This window comes from Caloenas nicobarica, chromosome 17, assembly GCF_036013445.1.
Source record: "Caloenas nicobarica isolate bCalNic1 chromosome 17, bCalNic1.hap1, whole genome shotgun sequence".
NCBI lineage: Eukaryota > Metazoa > Chordata > Aves > Columbiformes > Columbidae > Caloenas > Caloenas nicobarica.
In genome coordinates, this window is record NC_088261.1 from 3,216,236 (window position 1) to 3,241,005 (window position 24,770).

General features: G+C 49.5%; 1 protein-coding gene across 3 annotated transcripts in view; it reads right to left on the minus strand.

The window, feature by feature from the left end:
* Positions 1–1,153: 1,153 nt before the first annotated feature.
* RPH3AL (rabphilin 3A like (without C2 domains)) overlaps positions 1,154–24,770 on the minus strand; it is a 40,218-nt gene continuing 16,601 nt past the window's right edge. For all 3 annotated transcript variants that reach the window (XM_065647177.1, XM_065647175.1, XM_065647176.1), the window contains 4 exons: positions 16,654–16,828; positions 10,877–10,990; positions 10,288–10,431; positions 1,154–3,936 (listed from right to left, as the gene is read on the minus strand). In XM_065647177.1, the coding sequence (XP_065503249.1) occupies positions 3,902–3,936; positions 10,288–10,431; positions 10,877–10,990; positions 16,654–16,828 (468 nt within the window). In that variant the 3' untranslated portion in view covers positions 1,154–3,901. The remainder of the gene's footprint in view (positions 3,937–10,287; positions 10,432–10,876; positions 10,991–16,653; positions 16,829–24,770) is intronic.

Consider the following 24,770-nt stretch of genomic DNA (forward strand, 5'->3'; position numbering starts at 1 on the left):
GCATCACAGGGATGAACAAAGCGATGGGAGCGGTGGCAGGAAGAAATGAGAGAGGTGGGCTGGCGAGACATCGCTGCCGCCAAACCCCTTCCCTGGAGGAAAACATCACCTGGGAGGGCTGGGGAGGAGGGGAGAAGAGCAACTGCTGGGAAGTTTTATTTCACAAATAAACTTCAGCCATCTGTAGAGATTACCTGCCATTTAGTGTCACTGTCCAGACACTCCAGCTGAGAGTCCAGGACCTCCCCTGTCCAATTCAGTAATGGCAGAAACACATTGTCTAAACACCAGCTGGGAGACCGTTTGCTTCAGCTACGTTGCACTACACCACACTGCTCCCACAGAGAAAGCATCCCCCTTCCCCTCAAACTATCGCTGTGAAAACCAAACATGGAAACTTGGCAATTCACGGCCAGTGTTTTTGACTCAGAGATCCCGCAGTCAACTTTCCCATCTACTGGTTGTTGTCATGGCAAGCGGAGCGGGGAAGGAACAACAGAGGTGGTTAGTCCTTGACACGCTCCATCCTTGGACTAATGGCAGTTCCCCAGCAAAACAATCCCAACAGCAATTATCGAGGCGCTTTTAAAATGGGAAAAGCAAAAACAGATTAAAAAGCCATTTGAAACCTTGAAGCTGAATGCCGAGTGGAAGGGAACGCGGAGCAGCCAGGGCCGCACATGCTCAGCGAACAATGCAGAGACGCTTCTCTGTCGGCAAAGCTAAATGGACCCCGATTGTCAAACCAGAGCGAGTGACAAGCCTTGGGAGGCCATGGGGACAGCACTTGACAGAATGACAATCGGTGCTGCTTTATGCTTAGTGGTTTCAACACAGAAAACCTTCCACACGGGCTGAGGAGCAGACCTGTGCCTTGTGCCATCGCCAGCACAAGGTACCAAAGAGGGGCAAGAAGAAAGATGACTTTCAAATGCAGAATTCAATTATGCTCCAGCCGTGTGAATCACCATTCCACCAGCTGGATTATTTTATTTCCTCACTGGAGCCCGCCCAAGGATTTGGAGAGTATCTGCAACCTGGGAATGGAAAAAAAAAACCTTTTTACTGTTTCAAGAACGGCAAGCGGTTGTTTCTGAGCCAAAGCTTTATTGTTTCCAGTAGTAAAACACTACATAAAAGTTATAAGGGATGGAGACAAGAACAACAAAATAATAAAAGAAACACAAACGACCAGAGCAGACCAAACACCATTCACTGAGACCTTCTTGCGCACCTTGAGCCACCCCAAAAGGCAGTCAACAGGTACAGGTTTTGGATAATATTCCAACCAAAGCTACGAAACACAATCAAGAGAGATGCAACAAAAGGGAAAGTGATCTTTAACAGAAAATATGTGCACAGAGCTGAGGATGTTCCCCTATCCCATTCAAATATGACTAGATCACATTCTCCTGGGCTAGATCCAAGATGACTCTTTCCATAGATGACTGAACAGTTCTGGTTCGAACCCAGGTGGAATTACTCCATGGAGGTGAAATATAGGGGTAAAAAAGAAAAGTTTCCAGTCTCACTGGTAGAAAGGCAGTTCCAAATTTATCTCTGAGAGTGTTTTACAAAACCTAGTCTTAGTTAAAAACCAAACTCATGCCTCAAAGGGACACAGTAAGCCAGCACGGATGACCAGGTCCCTGCGCGGAGCTGACAACCCACAGCCCTGGGACATGAGGTGGGGGGGAAAACACGCCTGACCTGCCCTGGAATGAAGTACAAGAAAATCAAGAAGAGTTAGAAATGACATGCTCAATTTTAAAAACTCTTTCCAACTCGGCGTAGAGTTTTTGATGGGAAAGTAACAGGTTTAAAGGAAATTGAGTCATTTTTTAAGCGTCTTTTTTCCTTTTCCTTCTTCTAAGGCACTAACTGAGGCTGGCAGGCCAGGCTGTCTGAGGCTCCGCGGTAATGACAGCGTGAGCAAGGCAGCCTCAGTAGGGCTGTCAAGAGCTCCAAGGCAAGACAGGACTTTTTTTGGTGGAAAAACACTTCTGAAATTGAAGACCCTACAGCTCTCAGAAGAAACAGCGTGACTTCAGCTCTGAAATCATACCGGCATTTCAGCAAAAGCTGACTTCTGGATTTACTTGTCCAGAAACAGCTAATAATTTTGGCATTTCCCCTTTCAGAAATGCAGCTGGTAGAGCCTCCATGGCCAGGTTTAAACAACGCAGACCACGACATAAAGTATCCCTCAGCGGAGAACACCTTCATCCCTTGCTCTCTCCAACATCGATGTGAAGACCACATTGAGCGGTTCCTCTTTATGCCATCTCAAAGAGCCCACATCATCCAAAGGTTTCGTTTTCCTTTTTAAAAGGGCAGAAACAGATCACGGAGGAAGAGCTAGAAGGATTTTCCCAGCAACCGGCCACAGCATGTTAGATGGAACAGCAGTAAGGGAACAGTCCTCTGCTGGACCATGTTCATTTAGAAAGAAGGCCAAGGATTGATTTCCGATCTCCTGTTAGAGCTTTCCAGCACCCAATCTCATTTATCTTCATACTGCAGCCATTTGTAAGAGTATATACTACATGCACACAAAGCGCCCAGCAGCAAAGAACAGAACAAAAGAGTAATAACCAAGGGAAAAGGCTGACATTAACAGGCACAAATTGCCTTTAAAGTTATGATTTCAGGGGGAACTTTTTGAAATCCTTTGTTTTTTCTGCAAAAGATGGGTCAAATCCAAAGCATTTAATAAAAATCCACAGACTCCTACTTGCCTAGTGTGGGCTTTGTTCAGCCCTTCAAAGATTTAATGGCTCTAGATATGTCAAGTAATTTCATTTTCCCTCCAAGGCCTGACAGACGAGAAAATTGACCATCCCGGAGAATAAGCAGGACTGGGGCACACATCTTTCTATGGCCTGACTCACAATGACACCATCAGGTCAAGACTTGCAGGAAAAAGCTAAAACAAAGGCCCTTGCACATGCAAGAGCTGCCAAGGTGTGTATGTGGGAGGAGAAATCTGCAGAGCTTAACAAGATAAAGTAATTTGAAAGCTTTTATCCGATTTGGGTACAGCAAAGGCAGCTGGCTGGGCTGTGGGGTGGTGGGTGTTCTCAGGAGCTGCAGCACACACAGTCCCCATGACCCCCCTGCCAAAGCATCACCCTCACTGCAGGACACGCACAGAGCCAGGAGGACTGAAAAATTCATAGCAAACTTCTTTGAGAGTTTCTTTATGAACTAAAGTGTTTCCCTGAGCAGACAGAGACCTCGGGGGAAGTGAACGTGAGGACAACTTCACCAGCTCGTTTGAGATGCCACCACCAAACACATACCAACTCAAACCACAATGACAAGAAACACAAGAGATGACACCCTGGGCCCAAGGGAGTCAAGTGCAAATCAGAGCCCTGGTCTCACCCTTGGGATTCCCAGAGGGAAAGACACACCTCGACTGAGAAGCAGCAGAACGGCTGTGGTCTCCTCGTACCCCACTTCAGGGACATTGGGGTAAATTTCCCTTTCTCCTGAGGACGGCAAAGCCAGGAGCTGAATGCAGGGCTGGGCTTGGCAAGCCAGGAACAGCAGAGGTGATGCACCTTTCTGCAGCTCCCATGAGCACTTTGTGTGCCCCCTTCCCCAAACACGGCTCCGGACCGCGCGGCAGCACCGCACAGCGTGGCACCCCTCTCCGAGCAGCACCCCAAAGTGTGTGTCAGTCAGCAGGGGAAACCAGACCAAACCATAAAGCAGGTCAGAGAGGCAGGGAGGACAGGTAGGTGCTTTTCCAGGTGCCATCATGTTACTGATGCCTGTGCAAGAGCCAGCATCTTAAAGTCACCACCAGCAGCAACTGTTGTCCGGAGTGATGTCTACAGGAGCGGGCAAGGGGCCAATGGTGGATCCACGCAAAGCAGCTCCATCTTCACCTTCATCAGCATCGCGTTCTGGTGTGGACCGACCGTTTGCCTTCAAAATATACAAAGACAAAAGTTTTGATTGGAAAGAAGTGAAGGAGAGAGACTTGACAAAGTTATTTTAGGTTGCTTTTCCACGCTCGGTGCCACTTTAAATGCTTCCTAAAAATAATAATGAAGAGAACGTCTGTGCATCATTACTCCACACTCTGTCAGCAGTCAGGGCCCATTAAACTTTATTAAAGAAAAGACAGGGGAAAGAAATGAGGAAAGAAGGAGAAAGGAGTTGTACTGCTAGAACTAGTCCTCTGCTACACGCTTCACTCAAAGGGCCAAGTCAGAAAGCCAAGCCTCAGCTCTCAGAGATTTCCAAACCGGGTGACAGCACCCATATGTCACGCAGCAGGTCCTCCCTGTGACCCCGTTGCCCCCACATGCCCAGGCCGTGGACAGGAGCCACAGCAGAACATCGCCCGTGTCTGGGGATGGGCGCAGGAGAGCGATGCTCTGCTGCACAAGGCACCCTGGCTCACGACTAACCGAGCACGAGCTAATCACTCCAGCAACCCCTGGCGAAACTTGGGATTTGCTGGGACATGCAGGGGGTGACAGGCAGGGCTGGCAATGGCGGGGCTCTAAGGCAGCGGTGGGCCAGTACAAATTCCTCCCACCCCAAACTGAAAAGGCCACAAATTACCTTGACTCCTGGAGAAAGGACAGGAGGTGCTCCGAGTCACTATGTTCATGCAGAATGTTCAAGGCACAGGGAGTCCTGCAAATTCCTCCCACCCGCTACTGGCCAACATCCCAGCTGAAAGATAACCTCCCGAGCCATCAAACCTCTCGATGTGTTTACAAAGACTCCAAAATCCAGACTTTTAACTTCTATATTACTGGCCTCCCGTGCTCTTTCCCCTATGCTTTGTTTTGAAAGATTACATCAACTATTGCCCTCAGTGCTTTGTGCAAAATGCTGAATAGAAAGTTGGAAGCACAAGGAGTAAATGTATTGCAAAGGGCAGAGAATAAGTCTAAGGATGTGGGGGCAGGAGGCCAGACGGGCTGTTTGATCAAAGACCAAAGCACAGACCTCTGTAATGTGAAAAAAGGCACAAAAATAGGAGTTTCATCTCCAGCAGCAGGCTTGTTTCCAGATATATCGAGTGAAAGTAGCAAGAGAATGAGTCTTTGTCATTCCTCTATTTTCAAGGAAAAAGTCTTCAATTTAAAACTCCATAAAGAATTACAGAAATAGTGAAAGTAATTTATTTTTTATGTACTCAAGCCTTTATTCACTTAACTCCAAGGTGGACTCAAAAGAGATGAAAATGTTTTGGTTCTACCACTCGAGGACAAAAATATTTTAATTCCTTAAAACATGGAATGGGGCCTGTGCTTCTTCTGAGGTTCATATTTACATATGCATTGTATCAAGAATGCAAACCTTGAATCATTTCCTAATGCTGCCACTACCCGAAGACACATTTTATTTATAAATGCAGCCGAATATCCACCTATTTCACTGCAAAGCCAGCCCTGTGAGACTACACTGTTTGGCTGCAGATCACACAGATGAGGGAGTGAGCAGCCTGAAAACATTTAAGCAACTTTCTCACCAAGCGCAGGAAAACAAAAGTCACCTCCCCAAAGACTGCCGTGAAGAAAAGTCATTAAAGAAATTACTATCCCATTCGGAGCCTAATTACTGTTAGGACAATTTTTTTTCCTACGTGGAATGCAGTAGTTAGACCCACTGAAGCAAAATGTTACCTCCTCATCGTCCCTGAGGGAGCAAAACAGACATCTGAGAAACAGAAGGGAATTAAAAAAAAAAAAAAGAAGTTAATGCTTTAACTTCAAAGATGCCCTGAGAATAATGCAGAATGGCTGTGCCTGTCTCATGTATTAACAGCTTGCATATTTATGAGCAAAAGTTGATGCCTACCCCAGCCAGGGAGGCACGGAGCCATGGAGAGAGTGACACCACCTCATTTCTAAATCCAGTGAATTCCTGAAAGACAGGGCATAAATCTCCCCAAATAAGGAGAGCTGGAAGCAGCATTTCCTGCCCATCTCTCAGCTCCAGGCCCTTTGCTCAGCTCTGCTCAGCCTCTCCCGTGACAGCTACCAAGCAGCGGCCAAAGGCAGGTATCCAGAAGCTCCAGCACCCTGGGAGAAGGGTCTGGGCCGGACCTGCTGACCTCCTGGTCCTTCCAGCTGGTCTCACCCCGTCATCGCGAGCCACAGCGGTTCTTACACCCCACCAGGCGCTGCCATCATCGCCTCAGTGCCCAGACTCAGCACCACCGCTACTTAACGTGGCTCTGTTTAACCCCCAGCTGCTGTCCCACTCTTGAAGTATTAATGATTTGGACAGCACATGGGCAAACAAGCAGAGATGGAGAGACTGGGATCTGCATTCAGACGTAGGCTACTCGTTCATCAGCTTATCTTGTGGCTGTTCCTCAAACCTCCTCTTTCAAGCACAAATCACAGCCTTCTCCAGCCCCACAGCCCATGCCGAGCTCACACACCATTCCCTACCAGCAAGTTGTTCAGGTGATTCACAAAATACCAAACGGGACTGACCTGTTCCTCAAAAGACACAGAGGACAGTCCCATTAACTGGGACCCACCAAAGCAGAACTTGGTACTCATCTGAGATGCCTTTTGCTCTTCATTTACCCCCTGCAGCAGCCAGGTCCAAGTTTAAAGATGTTATCTCCATTAAAAGCTCTCCATGGGCTTATAAAAACCACTGTAAGATACTGATTAATTCTGTTTAATATTCCCTTTCTTTAATAAAGATGTCATAATTAACAATAGGGAGCATTTTGCTCTTTTTCAACTGAGGAACCTCTTAACATATTTAGCTCTACAGCCAGAACAAGGCGAGTCACGTCCCTAGCTGGGGGCAAGTAAGGGGAAAAAGAAAGATTGTGCTTCTTTCCTGTGTGCAAATTTCATTCTCCTTAGGATAAAATATTCTCCAGGAAAACCAGTGCATGACCTTCTTCTTAACAGGTATCATGGCAGAGCAGGCACCTTCAGGAACCGGAGCTTCAGAAGAAGATGAAACACCAGACCCTCAGAAATGATGCTGCTTTTGAAAGGGTTTGAAAGCAGGTGGTAAAAAAAAAAAAATATATATATATATCTAGAAAAAAAATGGCAGCCTCTCAACTCACCACTCTCTTCTGCAACTTTGGCTCACAGGCTAAGGTTGCCTAAACCCCAATGCAGCTCTGACAATGAGTCATTTTATGACAAACCCCAGGCTTCATTATCTGCCTCACCAGATCCCAGCCGGAGCCAGAGCAGCACACTGGAAACCTACACCCTCTGCTTAATAGCTCCTTGTTTTCCCTTGACCGCACAACCACGCTGTCATCTTGGCCTTCAGGCTTAAAGAGCTGCGGACTATGAGGGCAGCTGCATTTGCAGTACCACTCCCTAATTCCCTGTTCTAGCTGTGGCCTGGGATTTAAGGACGCTAAAGTGTTCTGCAAAGTCACACTTGAGAGCAGAATTAGAGCAGAAGTGAGAAAAAGAAGTGAAAAGAGAGTCACCGGTTGAACAACACCTGAGGTGCTAATATGAAGGAAAAATTTGCTCTCAACACAGTGTTATAAAGTTGCAGAGTCTTTCAGAAAAACTACAGCAAAATCTCCCTTTAATGTCCTCAGTCTGCAGCTGGGGGATCAGCAATTTAAATGAGAAAGGATCTTTGCCCCTTGCTCTGGTTTTGGGTCAGAGTGGAGCACAGGGACTGTCCCACAGGCAGGCAGATGCAGCCAAGAGTTTTGCCAGTCTTGGCGTACAGCACCCGTCACCTCCACCACGCTCTAAAGAAATGAACAGCCAGAGTGGCCTCTGCTTTTTGGCAGAGCCCCTCTGGGCAGCAGGACACTTCCTAAGGGGCTACAGCACTGGTTTTGCTTTTCTCTTTATTTTCTGCTGGCAAAGCACAGGGCATTTGCTATCGCAGCCTCCTGGATGTCTGATCTGCTCAAACCACTGGCTACGGAGCTGCACAGAACACGAGGCCACGCAACTCATATCACTGCAAAATGCCGATTACCAAATTTATATGTAATGGATTGTGATTGCCAATAGTTCACTGCACAGATCACATTGTGGCAGCGTCTCTCCAGCTGGGCACATTAAGTGCTCTTGGAATAAACAAATGCCGACCATGCTCACCCCTGTGTGGAGGCAAGCCCACGTCCCAAACACATCGGAGGGAAAACAACCTCACTCTCCTTCTCCCCTCCCCACCTTGAGGTGCTGAAGACGACCCACGCCGCAGGGCAGAGCACACAGCCACGGCAACCACAACGCGGGCACATCACCTGCCTCCCACCACACGCTCAGCTTCCAGCTTCACCTCCTCGCCAAGACCTTTGGTAGAGCTGGTGGCTGGTTCCCTGACGGGACATGACACAGAACCCTCGTTGCCACCCTCCAGCAGCTCCCAAGGCCGCCCCTGCCGACTACAACCACCACCAGCTCCATTCCCCCAGCACACACGAGCAGAAACACTCGCTGCTGCCTCCCCAGCTCCTGGAGCCATGGAACCCTCCTACCAAGGCACCATGGCTGAGCAGAGCAGCCCCTTCTGCAGGAACTGAGAAATAAAATAAATGACCCCAGACACAATAAAGATCTTTACAGATACTCTTTAGCCAGCCAGCCTGGCTTTACCTTTTCCTTAGCAGGATCCTCTCTGCATCTCAGGGACTGTTTTTAACTGGGCTCATGAGATTACTCTAGTTTTCATTTTTTAAATACATGTCATTTTTAGCTCTGCCCTGCCTAGCAAGGAGAGAGCTCACTGGAAAGCATTAACTCCTTGTGCCAAGCTCTGCATGCAAGTTTTTTAGCAGGAAAAAGGCATTTTCTGCCTCTGAGACATTGTTTGCGCTGTCATGGCCAGGCAGCAGTTAGTTCAAACAGCTGGCAGGAAAGCTCTAAGTGTTGAGTGCTACACAAACACACTGTCCAGGTGTGCACCCATCAGACTTCAGCATGGCCATGGAGCACCAGCAGAAAATGCACCCAAGGGGTCACACCCACTGTCCACCACCACCCGCTTCAAGTCTAGAAGCATAAAATCACAGAATGGTTTGGGTTAAGGGACCTTCCCAGCTCCCCCAGTGCCCCCCCTGCCATGAGCAGGGACATCTTCACCAGCTCAGGTCGCTCAGAGCCCCATCCAGCCTGGCCTGGGATGTCTCCAGGGATGGTTCATCCACCATCTCTCTGGGCAACCTGGGCCAGGCTCTCACCACCCTCGGGGGCAACAATTTCTTCTTCATGTCTGGCCTGAATCTTCTCTCTTTTAGTTAAAAGCATTACTCCTTGTCCTATTGCAACGATCCCGCAGAACCTGCTGCCCAGCTTCCGTAGGCACCAGGGTCAACACATATCGAGACTCAGCCGTCTCTAACGCCACAGCCAGCGAGGGCTTAAAATAAACCTCCCAGTCCGGGGCAGCACTATAATCCAGAGAGACACTGAGCAGAAGTATCACTCATCTGACTTACTTCTCAAAAAGTAAAATTAAAGAAAACTGCAGATCTCTTAAACTTGGGAAGTGAGGGAAGAGCAGAGAAACAATTTTATGCTGGGTATTTCTAGCGGGAAGCATGGGGAGCGGCACTATGGCTCCATGTTGCACTAACGGATAAACCTACTCTCTCTAATCCAATTTACGCCTCAACATGCACAGCACAAAACAGGCTCAGGAACAAAAGGAGTGGCGGTTCACAGGGCAGCAGGAACGCTCTGGAGGGAGCGGTGCTAAACGATAACTTAAGGGGTTATTGAATAGATTAGCAGGAACTGCAGGGAGAACACATTTGCATCTCTTTCAGCTGCTCCAGATCAGATGTGATAGCAGCCTCTGCTCTCACAGTCACTTAATTGTTCCAAGGTTGTTGAGGGGGAAAAAGTATCTTCTTTTTTAGTTTTTTGCACTGCAGAGTTCTGGGAAGAGCCATGCTTGGCTTTAAGAGCCATCTAACATGAGGACAATTTTTATTCAGTCTCATAAAGCTGCTGGACTTCTGCTTTGCTCCAGTGAAAGCTCAATCTGTTCTGCTGCAGGGCACATCAGAGCTCAGGGCCTTTGCAGGGGGACAGACCCAGCTACGGCTGCTTCTGGGGGTGGGTGTAGGAAGCTCCCACCGCAGACAATTACTCACATTGCAGAACAGATTCTGCACTCAGGGAAGAGAGAAGGAGTGAGCTGTAACACTATGACAGCATCTGCCATGAGAAAAGCAGCAGGGAAAGGTGATCCCAGGCTGCGGCTTTGCCAGGTGTGCCTCAGAGAAAGCTGCACTTGGGGGCAATTCGGCCTCAGAATCACAGATCTACCCAGAAAGAAGGTTCAGCTTACCAGGGGCCCTGCTGCCAGCATCACTGTCGCGCCCGTCTGCCAGCTGGTTGCTCTGGCAGCTCTCCGTAGCGCTGGGGGCAGCCCCCTGCTCGCTGCCCAGGCTGCTGCGGCTCCCCACGGCCGGGCTGGGCTCCCTGATGGGCGCTGCGGGGACACAATAGAGAGATGCTGCTGGGGGAGGGAGAAGAGGATGCAGATGCTGGGCCAAGTTTTAAGAGAGTAGCAGCCTCCCCCCTCCCAGCCAGGGACCCTCGGAACAGGGTCTAAGCCCAGTTCCTGTGTTTTGCTCCTAAAAAGGCACCGTCGATGCCGGTGCTATGAAGTCAGGATCAAGGAGCTGGGCAGAGACGTGCTGCCAGGTGGCAGACCCTGAAAGGCTGCAGGGAACAGAGTGACCCACCAACAGTTTGACCATTGCTCCTATTCCAGTGAGAAGGAACCAGATCCTCACCTGGCACGGCTAAAGCCAGTGGGCTGCACCGGCGTAGGGCAGGCAGGTGGCTGAGCCAAAACCCACCATACCATGAGCCAGACATTCAAGCACTTTACACTTCCCACCCTCCAGCCACGAGGAACAGCAACTCCTCACCCAGTCCTGGCTGGTGCTTTCTGCCTTGGGAGCCTTTCGACCCGGCAGGTAAGGGCTTGTCGTCCAGGCTGGAGGAACTGAACTCCGAGTCACTCTCACTGTCGCTAGAAACCACTGCAGAAAAGATCGGCGGGAGGAGAGAGACAGTTATTCATGATGTTCATAACACTTACCAAAGAGGGTGCCAGATGGATCCAAATAAAAACCAAGCAAATGCTGACTCGCTGATCACGGTCTCCCTCTCCAAAAGGAGCCCTACCTGCAGTTCCCCCGACAGCTGTTCGCCCTTCCTCTCAAACATGATGTGCTTTTACTTTTCACAGATGATTTATAACTCCACCATACACACTCTGGTGGTGCCAGCAGCTGAAGCAGATGCACACACCACCAGTGCTTTTCTCCTAAACCTGACTGGGACCACGGGGACCACACCATTCTTGTGCTGTGCTTTGCTGCTCAAAGCTCCCAGCTCCAGAGCCCCATGGCCGGGCTGGGGCAGGTAACGTGGGGAGGGGGCTGGCTGGCTCCAAACTGCATTGCAAGTGCTGCAGGGTCTCTGTAGAGGCTCCAGGATCTACAAGGAAAACACCAAAGAAATACCGAGCACATCGAATAAAAAACCCTGCAGCGATTACACAAAGAACCAGCTTTATTAGCTCATCCTCCACTCAGCAGACACATCCCCATCAGCACACTGCCCAGCACTGTATTATTCCCATGCCCCCAAGGCTTAAAAACAAGGGTCGCTCCTCTTCCTCAAGGAGACTGTTCCCCTATTTCAAGGTTGCTTTTTTTTCTTCTCTTTTTTCCCCTCCCTGAATTCCGGCCCTAATCCTGATGCTTTCCATCCTCCATAGTTTCCACAAGAGCTGAAGCAGCCTCATTTTGCCAGCCACAATTTCCCAAATTGGCAGGTTATTTCCACTTTTCCATGCAATTATGCAAGTACTTCTCCTGCTTATACCACTGTAAAAGATAACTCGACTGCCAGCTGCTCTGGGTAAAACGAGAAGGGTGTTCTTCCACCTCCTGGGTTTTTGTAACGATCTGATCTCAGAACAGAAATGATGGAGGTGAGGAGGAAGGCAACAAGAAAATAGCTGGGTTTTGTTTGAGGGATTGCACCCACAGCAGTTGTCCATCTGACCAAGGCAGGTACCAGCTCTCTTGGCAGCCCAGAAGCCATTTCAAACAGTGGGTCACAACTCCTGGTGGAAAGTACAATATTGGCTCCTGTGGGACACAGGGCAGGCAACATGGCAACCTACAGTCTCTGCTGCAGAAAAAGCCCCAACTATTTCTTTATATCCATCAGTATGTACTCATAAGCTCACATTTCTATGAGAGATGAGCTCCCCGTCCTGCTGCTGATCAAACCCCTTTTCCGCACTACCCGTGGTGCCCAGCCCCACGGTGCTGCGGGGCGCAGGGCGGACGTGGGCGCAGCGGGTGGTACAAGGTGACAACCGCGGGGCAGCAAAGAGATCTGTCAGCTCATCTCTCTGCATCAGCGCTAAAATTCACTACACGAGGTTCACAGAGCTACAAACCCTTTTAATGCTGCCCAGGGCGGGAGGATGGGGTGTCCCTCCACTCACACAGACGAGCACAAGCTGCCAAACATTTCTGCCAAGGACTTCTGCAGACACTCCTGTATTCAGGTAGCGATCTGTACTACACAAAATATTTATTTAAAAAAAATATTAATATCTGAAATAGTGCTTTTCTGGAGTTAACATCTCTGAGGATATTAAAGCTGGCTGTCAGTGTTATTGCAGTGTCATTGGAGCTGGCCGGGCAGGCAGCTCCCCACGCACACTGTGCTGCTGGGAAGTGCTGTGCAGAGGGGGGGCTGCCCGGCCCCCTCCTCGCTGCCCGTGCAGCCCCCCCGGGCACCAGCATCCCCCAGGCACCATCAGAAATGGGACTTGACACCTGTGGGGAAAGGGGCTGCGGAGCTGAGCCGGGCAGAACGAAGCCCCGTTACGAACAGGGGGCTGCGCTTCTGGCTGAAAGTCCTCAGAGCAAAGGTTCGGCTTTGGGCTTTGCCGTCTTAAACGCAGCTTCACTGCTTCCCCCAAGCTTCTCAGGAGAGGTGGGGTCTACACAAATACTGTTAATAACAACCCATCCACACCAGGCTCTTTGCTACAAAATCCAAATCTCAGCTGTGAGAATCATTCTGAGCACCCCATTGTCCAATTCCCTCAGCATATGCGCTCCTGTCCCCCTTGAGCAACATCTTCTTTTGGCCTCCTGGATTCATAAAACCCATCACTTTAGAACAGCTCCTTCCTGCATGAATCCTTTAAAAATGCTGGAAGTCAGGATTTATTTGGAGAAGGCCCCAGTGACTCAGTGGAGGTGACTTTAGCTGCCTTCCCTTCTGCCATTCAGCAGGACCAGTGCAAGAGGAGGAAAATATTAATGACACAAAGGCACTGGCACCACAGGAGCAGTCCTGTCTGCTTTCATTCCCTCTGCTGCCAATAAGAATGTATTTTACTCATTGCACCAATGTTTCCCTTTAAGGCAATTTTTTCTCCCAAAGCTTCCAGACCTTCTGCTGGCACTTTCCAGAGCCCAGAAGTCATAAATCTGGTGTTCCAGCAGTTGCTGATATATCAATAAGAGTCGTTGGACGGCTGTACTTTCAGAGAACGTAACAGATTTATCCCTCTCCATCTCCAGCTGACTGAAAAGAAGCTCATAAAAAAAATATGCTGAGATAAAACTTGCAAGAAAAGCACTATTGCCACAGGGAATGGATCACTCATCAAGGGCCTGAACCCCCGCGGCTGCTGCCGGAGCCAGCGATCCCTCCGACACGTGGTTCAACCTCCGAGCCAGAGGTACTGGAGCCTCGCGGCACAGAGAGACACTGGGAACGGCGGAGAATTGTCGGGCTGCACTTAACCCCGGCAGCAGATGCAGGGAGGCTGTGCCGAGGCCAAGGGAAAGGAGCACTTGCTGGGGTTGTGCTCCACTATTAGATGCGTGCGTTTGGCACAGGCACGCCTGTGATGGGACAAGCAAGCCACGCTCTCTCCCTCTGCCCATCGCAGAACAGAGCTCAGTCCCTGCACACACCAAGCCTGGCATTTCTTGCAGATGCCAAAAATACAGAAAAAAACCCCACACGGGCACGCACAGGCATCCTGCAGCAACAGTTCTGAACAGCCACACGTGCCCTTGGGCACAGAGCTCCCCCCTGGCACCCGCGGGAGGAAGAGTTGAAGATGAAGCATTTAATTACAACCCAAGCGTCTCACTGAGTGACTGAAGGACGTCTACAAGCAGTAGGACGGGACCAGACCCACCTGCTCTCCCGTTCAGAAGCAGCACACGTACAGCTCCGGCACTGCCCAAACTCGTTGGATGAGCCCTCAGTGACCTGCAACGTGCTCAACCTGCCCCAGCACGCTCCTCTCTGCTCCATCACTCGGGGATTCGGCATCCAGCACAGACACCAAACCCTCTGCTCCTGTGTCTCTACAGCGCTGGGCCCAGCGCGTCGCATCGCTTGGCAAGAGGACCAGAGCCCATCGCAACAGGAGAAACCAGCAGAGACCGAGCAGTGCAGCAAGCAGCCCTCATCCCAAACAGTGCAACAGCTCAGGGATCACACTTCTCTCTTTTTTCTCCACCCGGATACTTCACATTTTTTTTCTGCAGAACACAGAGTTCGGGGAAGGAAAGCCCTGCTGTGTATTGCTCCCCACCCCGGCGGCCCTGTCCCACCTGACCCGGTGCAGAAGCCCACCCACATTCCGCCACACGGAGCAGAGCTGCTCCCCAGCATGAGAAATATTACTGCTATTCTCCCCATGACAATACATTTGTGCCTTAACTAATAGCAGGGTTCCCATGGCAACTGCTTGTTTATTACAGAAAAACTAAAGGCAACGGCAAATCCCAGTGTCAGTGAGCAGAAGAGAAATAATGGGTATGTAAAAATAAAACTTCTTCCTGGTGAGTTTGGCTTTTCTTCCAAGAGGCACGTTCCTGCAGTCCCGTTGCCTTCCCACCCACCTGCAGGAGGAACGGCCGGTACCCAGGGCCTGAATCTGATCCCTTCCTTTTGAGGGAGAAAAAGGGACACTCGAAGTTTGTCACATCCCTGCGGAAAGGCAGCTCCTGGCATGGAGGATGTTCAAAGGACAGCCCTGGCTCCTCTTTCCCAAGCTCTCCAGCGGCTGTGCTGGGACACAGCTACTCCTGTGCTGGTCCCACCTGACTTGAATCTCTTAACAGCCGAGAGCTGGCTCCTCCATCACCTCAGGAGGCGAGCGGTGCGGTTAGACAAGGCTGGCCAAGATAACAGAAACCCCACCGAGAGCAGCCTGTCAGCGTCAGGCACGTTAAATGCCAGAGCTCGTTCCCGAGAGCATCCTGCCAAACACGCAACAGGGCTTTACTCAGTGCCGAGAGGACGCGTTCAGATGAAGGCGTACGAGGCGTGAGCTGACACGCTATCAGCCACGCAGAGGTTAGGCAGGCGGCCTTGTCAGCCACGGCCTCATAAAGCTCAGTCTAGGACCGGCTGCAGATTTACGTCGGCAATATCACAGCTACATCATCTCCACGGGGGAAGGCGGCTGCCCTGCACGTTGCTGAGGTTTCAGTGACAAACAGCAGAAGTCCCAGAACTGGCAGGTGACAACGAGTTAATCGGAGGGGTGAGGTGTACAAGTTCCCAGCCTCAGGGACGAATTACAGCCCGCAGTGCCCACGGAAAGCTGTCCAGAGGACAGGCGGCCAAACAGAGAAGGGTAACAAGAAAGCATCAGAAAATAAAACTGTAAATTAATATTATCCAACCCACAAAACAGCAGCCAGCCAAAAAGCAGAGCACAGGGAGAAAGGCAGCTCGCCACCCACACCAAAGCTGACCAAAAGCCACGCTGCTGTTCTCCCCCTGCTCTTGCCAGTATCTGGGGGGAGGCCTTCTGTCAAAACAAAACTCAACTAAAACACTGAACTAAAATGTAGCCCAGGTCTGGGCTCAACATCTTCGACTTATCATGTTTTTTGTATCGTGTGAACACAAAATACCTCATCAATCAATTCATTTGCTAAGACACCTCCTTCCAAGCATCTCCTGGAAGGAAGCACAACCATCTATTATTGATCTAATTTGTCTTTAATTACAAAAGTTACAGTAGGCCTGGGACTGCTCTGCTAGCTGAGGCCTGAAGAGCTTTGTAAACCTGGCCCTCCTGAGTCCTCTTCATTAAAATGTTATTTCCCCTTGCACTGCTGATAAGATTTAACTTGCTGTGGAAGAGTGTATGCTGCTGGTACACTGAAGAGGTCTTCTCCAATTGAAAGGGTCTAATAGGAAAAGACAGAAGGTGACAGAGGCCAGATAGTCCTGCTAATCCACACCAGAAAGGAACAAAGGGAAATCAAAGCAGAGCGGCAGCAGCTTTAATTCTGCAGCATCCATCCGCTGTTGTGCTAACGACCCCGTGCACTCAGCTCCCCTACGCCGAGCTGCTGTTTCGCCCCCTGTAGGCTCCAGGCACCGCACAGGGAGTCCAGGAGGACTGGGACTGGTCTGGGCCACCAATGTGCACTTAAATAACACTGAAACATGAAAAATATACTACAGCCAACAAAACTCACCACTGCCCACATGGGAAACACGTCGCATTCTCTTGACTATCCCTTATTCCTAAGGGAGAGCCTCCCCTGTCAGCTGAATCCTGCTAGCAACAGCAGGTCCTTCTCCCCTCCTCCCTACCCGTTTCCTGGACACGGAGCAGACAACCAACCTTTTCCCCTGGCCCAGGTGAAGGATCGGCTGGTCCCCACGCACTCTGCCTCCGGCACGGCTGGCTCGCTTTGCCACGGCTGCGAGGGCGGCTCACTGGATTTGCCGCTGCTCTTCAAAGGCTTGAGGTACTTGGGCAGCCCTTTGTAGAACCACGCACCAGACCTCTTCCAAACCTGTTGGAGATGGAGACACAACACCTTAAGCCTGGGTTTTTACAGCAAAAGAGCACAACCAGCCCCACACGAGCTCCCCAGCCCAGCCATCCCCTCTGAGCTACCTTGACCCCACTCAAACACAGCCTGCAGACACGTCACCTTCCAGCTCCCACAGCCCACCGGGTCCCCTGCACCAGGCAACCACCACAGCATCTCAAATCCCTCCCCCTATCAGCCAAGCTTCATCTTCATCCTCTTTCTACCACTAAAAACCACACATCTGAATGAGCAACAGGCACAGACTGAAGGAGGAGCTGAAAGTGACCGTGCAAACCACGGAGCTTCTTGTGTTCTCCAGGTCAAGACTAGATGCTTCTCTGATGCCACGTTTGAGCCAAACCCACATTCCCAGGCTCACTACAAGGATACTGGGATGCAGTTTCCTGGCCTGCACTAAGCAGTGGGCAGTTCAGATTCTGCATCTGTTGCTTTCCCATATGGAATCCACAAAAAGAAAAGCTTCCCGGAGAGAGCAGGCAGGTGCAAAAGCACATGCTGTACTTAAGAGTAAAACAAGCCTTGCAGGGCAGCGAGTTCCGACAAGTCTCCTCCTGTGCCAGGTCCCTCAGCCTGGGTCACGTCACTTCGAAGAGTCAACAAGCGGCAGCAGCTGAGGGACGCGGGCAGCAACGCCAGGACAGCAGCAACACCATCTCCTGTGGCACTGAATGGCACAATCTTGGAGTTGTTGGTTTCACAGACCAATTTAGGCTAAGCCAGATCGTTTAACTAGTGTGCTTGAAAATCCCAGAATGAGAAGAATGACACTCAAATAACCTGAACCTGCAGCAAGAAACAGACTGCGAGCGCTAAACTACAACATTTCCTGTAAGAACACCCTCTACTCTCCAATTTAGCTTTAATGCAGGTTATGATGAAGGAGCTCTATTAAGTATATTTAATATAAAGCCTGCTGTGAGCCAGAGGAAGGGAAAAGGATGGCAGCTCAGACCAGGAGAAATGGCCTCTCAAAAGCTAATTCTTTTGTGCCTTCCAGCAGTCTAATAATGAGCTAATGAGACAGCCAGGGCAAAAATAAGTTAATATAGTAAAAATATCATTTTCTATTTCATGCAGTAGGGTAGAAACCTTGAGCTTCTGTTCAGGGTGAAGGAGATTGTCAGTGTTTCTACTCTAAGTTCCCAAAGCATTTGGCATAATAGTATCACCATGAAGGCAATGGGTGCAAATGCAGATATCCCTAATTACAGTAATAAGTTTGCAATTTGCATTTAAGGCTTAATCAAAGCGGAGGGTAGTGACAACACCTGGCACTCATGAGAAATTCTTCTCATGCAGGCACAAAAAGCAGGACACCACCATCACCATGCCACTGATGGGAAGAGATTGCTCAGCAGGTTGCCTGGTTCCTAGTCCAGAGCCATCAACACAGAGAGCTAAAAATCTCTGTGTTTGGGGTCTTGGACACTAAGTGAAGGTGCTTTGAATTTGGAGAGGAACCTGGTAGTTTGCTTTTAAAAGAAGAGCATCCAGCAGAAGAAAGCACAGCATCAGTGTGACCCAGCACACACACCAGTCACTGTAAGAGTGCAAGAGAGATGCTTGTGTGCACCACAGAAGGATCTAGAAACAAGGAGGTGAGAGCACCCTGTAATTACACCAACGTTTTCCTGCTGGGAAGTCAATTCCCCAAAGGAGAGATGGCTGCAAGTTCTTCTACAGCAGGGGCTTTGGCAGGCCGGACACTTTCCCAGCTCCTTCACCAGTGTGCAAACAGCAAAACCAGTGACCCAGCCAGTCAAGGCACAAGCTGACACGGCTGCTTCTGTCCCCTCTGCTAGCACATAGGGACTGCACAGCATTTTGTACAGCTTATACCACAGAGACCCTGGAAGAACGTGCTCTGCTATCGCCACGAACCCCAGAATCAGGAAATTCGATATAGTTTTAAAATCTGGGATGGATGCCTCTACACGAAGCTCAGCTCACCGCAACTCAGGTGCAGATGCACGATGCAGGAGCCGCCAGCCCCAGCCACAGGAAAGCAGGAGGCTCTGGGCACAGCTGCATGTGCAGGACACCGCGGGCAGAACGGGGACAACTATGGGCAGACCAGGGACAGCTGTGGCCACGGGGTCTGCGCCCCGATCAGCGCCACAGCTCAAGGAGGGTGGGGGTTCCATCCCCTGCACGCACCGGGCAGCCGGGACACACGTAGCTTCCCTGCACAAACCACCGGGGAGGAAACAACCCTTTCTCGCAGTCCTTCTCTGAACAGACCTTGCAACATCTGTAATTTAATTTGAAGCACTGGAGAGACCTATTATCTTCAGGCGAACTACAATTCAGGCACACCATAAAACCAATTAGACACAGCAAGACTTGCTGTAAGAAAAGGCTGGTCTCCCCAAGGTTTCTCACTACCCCAAAGCAAGTCCAGTTATAGAAAGAGTTAATGATATAATACACCCAGCTCTGATGTAGCAATACTAGTATAAAATTGATCCTATGCATATACATTCACTGTAAATTGGTGCTTCTAATAGAGTTCGGTCTCGTTACAGCAGCACTGAAATTGTTTTGAGATCAGCTCTGAAACAGCTGCAGCAAGACACTCTCCGCTATATTAATTCAGTACCTCTGCTCCCCCCGGGGCAGCAGTGCGCTCCATCCGAAAGCACCGCGGTTCACGTTCTGCTCTGCACACAGGCACACGGGTTAGCTTTAGCATCCATGCATCAAAACAAATCGATGCTGCTGACTGCTATTGATGGTAGTTTCATCGATTGCAAGAGTGGCCCGACAGCAAAGTTCTTGCTTGCTTTTAAATTAATAAATCTATGACAGTGATTAAAGAATAATACTCTTATTTACTAGCAGGAGTTTGCTCCTTCCAAGGAAAAGACAGTTTTACTCCCAGCAGTCCTGTTGGCACATAAGGTGAAATCCTGCCTCCACAGCAGCCTGAGTTTGGGTGGAGCTGGAACTTCATCACGGAGAGGGACAGCCAGCCATGGCCAGTCTCTTACAACAATCTGATTTTAAGTAACGTTGATCATCCCTCGCTCTGAGTGCTTGACAGAGAGGGGTAAAGATCCGGATCTGCATTATCCCAGATCAGGACAAGGTGGCCCAGCGTGTGGCTCGGGATAGAGCAGCCACAGCACCTGGCCCAGCCAAACACAACCAAAATCCACGCTAAATATCGACACCCTTCAGGCTCCTGTCCCTCTGCATCTCCTGACACCTGAAATACCCTAAAGCGAAGCAGGGGAGGACACACGGGAGAAGAACTACTTTAGCAACAGACTCCTCTTTTTATTACTTCAAACCAATTTAACAGCCATGGCCATGACAAGTTCAGAGAGCTCAATGCCTTTTATAACTCTGATAATATTCCTATTAAAGTTGCATCAAGCCATCATTACAGCTACAGGATGAGACAGTCAGAAGCAGATGCGTATTTTTATCTAGCACATTCAAGTGCAGCCCGTAAATGGGACCTAACGGAGAATCGCTGGGCCCTGGTGAAAAGCATGTTATTGCTCAGGCCTCTCCCTTCTCCTTCTCTGAACAGACAAGTGCTAAAACAAGCTCCTAAACAGAGAAAACATTAGGACTTGCTGCTGAAGGGATGGGGTCACAGCTGAAGGAATCACAACAAATACTTGCAGTCACCCTAGAATTTGCTTCACCAAGCCACGAGCTCCCCAGGCAGAGATGCTTAGAGAGGCTCTTTGCTGCAAAGTCACGTTTTGTTCGCCAGGCAGTAGCTGTTCTCCTGCAGCCCTTTCCTTCGCAGCAGCGCAGGCTGAGCGGGAGGAAAACAGCCACCTTTAGCATCCCATGCTGACAACCAGCATTAATGCCTCGAGCCCCCAGCAGCTGAAAGGCGAGGGAGCAGGTTTTCGTGGGCTACAATGCTTAAATGGAGAGAAAGGCACCTGCAAATGCCACCGCCCCGGGAGGACGTGGTTGCCATCGCCCTCACGCAGCCCATGCCCACACACTCACTTTGTCCCGGCTCCGCGGCTCCGGCACGCTGCAAACCGCTGCCGGGGAGAAAGAGCGAGCGCTCTTCAGCTTCGTTACTTGCATTCATCTGCTTTTCCATAACACAGAGATTTCCAATTACATTATTTACAGCAATCTGTTGTCGACTCCCACATTCAGCACTTGAGGATGAAGAAAATTAAAAGGCAGCGAAATTGCTATTTGGAGCTTTGTTTCCGGAATAGCAAAATCTATCACACCTCTGACCCCAACGTTTCTCGAGCTGCAATGGCTGCCAGCCTCCAACCATTTATCATTCCCCTCTCAATCAAGCCTCTTTTTTTCCTGTGGCTCTATTCTAGAGGACACTATTTTGAGTCTAACCACTCGCTACCACCCCCTAAAATAATACGGCAAGCTATTGATGAGTTCTTTGAATTGCAAACAGGTGCACATCACTTCGATTCAATCCAGAGTCACCCAAAATAAGCACTCCCCTCCATCACCATGGTATTTTGCCAAGAAATCATCATGCCAGGCAGGAATAACCCTGGGCTATGTTGGTTTATAATGTCCAAAAGGGTATGAGTGTATCTGTGAAAAGGGAAGCCCTTGGGGCAAAAAGGGAGGAGACAACTCCGTTCCTCCAGCGCAGTAATCTTCTTCCTCTGCATGGTTTATTGTGATAAACCAAGAAATGCAGCCAGCCATGAAAATGCCATTTAGTGAAGGAGAAGAAATTAAAGGGAAAGGGAAGCAGAGGGGGCAAATTAAAACTTTAATAGGTCCCCGATAGCTGACATTCTCTTTCATGTTCGATGGGGTTTAAAAAAAAAAAGCAGCTATCTCCCCCCACCCTACTTAAGCTGTTTTCATTATCGCTACAATTCTGGATGTGTCAATTCAAATGTAAATGCGCATAAACGCTTCCAAGAGGATTTTAATTACGATGATAGCATCGCTAATTATGGATATAAAAAAAATATATAGATATAAAGTGGTAATTCAGGAAGGTTCTTTGCAGAACCTGGCGGTATCAGTCCAAAGAAGTCTGTGCGGAGAGTTAAATGGCTGGGCAGGGATTTGACAAAACGCAGCAGGTCCCATGGCCCCTTCAGGCCAGGAGGTGATGGGCGGACCTCAGCCACATGCGACCAATTCAACACGGGCATTGCTGCCCAAGCTGTTCTCAAGCTCACGTGCTCTGCCAGAGGCCTGGCAGCAGGGAATCGTTCCAGCTGCACCGCGGCTCCTCCCAGGCAGTTTTGCTCCTCTGATAGCCGCTGCAATAAGCTTGTTTTGCTGGAGGACTTGCTCCCTTTTTGCCTTGCGCTCTCATTCCCGTGGGTGCATCACTGCTTCACTGCCAAATTAGCAAAAAGGCTCACTGCAAACCCGTGGCCAACGTTTGCTGCAGTCAGGGATCAGCACATGGAAGAGGGAAGAAGAGATTCTTGCCCCCAAAAGTGCATGTGAGCTTGACTGAATTTGCTTCTACCCTTGTTTGCAGGGACAAGAAAACGCAACCTACACCTGTTTTAATTCTACCACCCACAGAAGACACTGCAAAGGAAAACATCCCCAGAATCCTAGAAGAACAAAAGGAGGATTTTAGTAGATACCACTTGTCCCAGCTGTTTACAAAAGTATCTCCAACAGGCCAGTTCTGGCCTAGAGCAGATGATGTCTATCTTACTTCAGGAAGAAGAGATGCACATACAGCACAGGGGTGTCTGCTGGTCCTTGGGGATGTTCTCTTTGCCACCAGGAACATCCAGGCTGTCAGAACACAGTACTTTCCTCCCGGCACCCCTCTGGCACCTTGGAGACCCTCACCCTGTGTGCATCCATCACGCTCAGCAGCTCGAGTGCTGCCGAACACGCTGTTTTGCTTCTGGAGCACTGGGACACAAGCAGCAGGCAGAATCCATTAATCAGCTCCACTCTCCAGAAATAAGACAGTGTCAGAGCAACTTGTTCCTCATCGCTACGCAGCACAGCCTTCCCAGAGGAGGTTTTCAAGGAAACTGAAAGCAGCAAAGAACACTTCTGAGTGGCTGAGGCTGGGATTCTGAAAGGGATCTATGGGCATCAAACATTCGACTCCAACTGAAAAACTGATGTAAACAAGAGACGGTTACTTTGGTCTTCATTTTAACCCAGGCATACTGATGATTTAATCATAAACGAAGCCAGCACAGACTCTGTCCACACAGCAAGAAGACGACTACTACATGTCACTGAACTTAGGCTGGCTTAAATCAAGCCTACAGGGATAAATAATAACATGGAAGATGGAGGGGTGAAAGCTTCAGGATGTGTGAATGATGCTGCACACATTAGCTGGTGTATGTGAACGTCCAACCTCACCATCCTGGCTCGGGATCCTGGTGGGCCACAAGACTCACGTGCTCACTCAGTGCCTGGCAAAGGCTAAAGGGGACAATTCTAGTCCTAGGCTCTTGTCACAGCCAGATGACACTTATTAATTTCAGCCGACATTATTGAGTCCACCCAGGTTTCCAAATGACCTCCCTTTCCCATTTCAGTGCCTGACAGCCTCTCACTAACAGAGCTGAGAGCTTCACAAATAACACCCTCAAATAGCTTGAGCTGTGGCTCAGAAAATTAGGTGGTGATCAAAGCGCTAATGTGGAGGGAATCACCCCGCTTGGAAACACCACATCTCAACACATCTGCTGCGGGGGGCACTCCTGACCAGCACCAAACATCCACCTACTGGAGATCGCCACATTTAGTAGCCTGAGCACAGCCCAACAAGTTGGGAGATGTTGCCAGAGCTCTGTGGCTTAGGACAAGACTACTTAAGCACGTGCTTTATTGGTGTGGGCTAAAGAACCTTGCTCAGACACTGTGCACAGGGAAGGGGAGAGAAGGGTGGTATTGGATTGTTACTGCGTCGCACAACCCAAAATGCTTCAGTGGGTTCCCAAAGCTCCCTGCCTTGATCCCAGGAAATAAAATGGGGCCGATACGAATTCACCATGCAGGTTAGGCAGAAACGGGAATATCTGAACCAAAGAGCAGACATCCATCTGCGCTCATTGACAGCAAATGTAACCTTCAGCAAAGAGCATGGCCAAATGGGTTTGGTCCAGAGCAGATGGCAACACAAGACAGATCCAGACCACAGAAACAGATGGCAACGAGGAACTGGTCGTGAATACAAGCCCTTAAAAGAAACCTGGTAGTTTAGTGCACACCCTGTAACATCATGACACCTGAACCAGCTCCAAGAACTGCACTAGTACCAGCCAGCAGCCTAAGAGCCCCATCTCCTCCTCACACAGACTCTGACGGAGAAGCTGATCCAAGTCACTTTCCCGGCATTTATTCTGATATTGCCTCAGCTTCCTTGCCCTGGCCGACATGCCTCAAGGCTTCTGCTAATTCTCAATGCTTCCCTGCCTTCCCTCTAGATAAAAAGTAGAGCATGTGGGAAGACAGAGAGGATATATGACTCGATGCCTGACTGCGTGTCCACACTGTGACTCTTCCAACCTTCTCCTGGTCAGGGCACCTGCATCAACACAAACAGAAAAGGAGATGGACCTGAACCACCCTTAAAGAGAATTAAAAAAAAAAAAAAAAAAAAAGGATGAAGCTTAGGGCTGGCAGGTAAGATAAGGCAATTTTTTAGTTAGTCTAAGAGGGCAAGTTCCATCCATTTTCATTAGGATAGTGCTTTGGCCGTATCTCAGGTTTCACGGAGAAAGCGAGCTCTGAAGGTTACCATACCCTCACACACACTGGCGACTCATAACATTTACTGGACAGGTTAATGTTCTTCTCTGTCCAGTGACCACAGCTCCTCATTTTTATAAGAAATAGGGAAAAACCCAATTACACAGTGTGGGATGTGAAATATACAGAAATAACAGAATCAAAGAAATAAAGTCAATTTTAGTCCCACGCCCATCTCCCT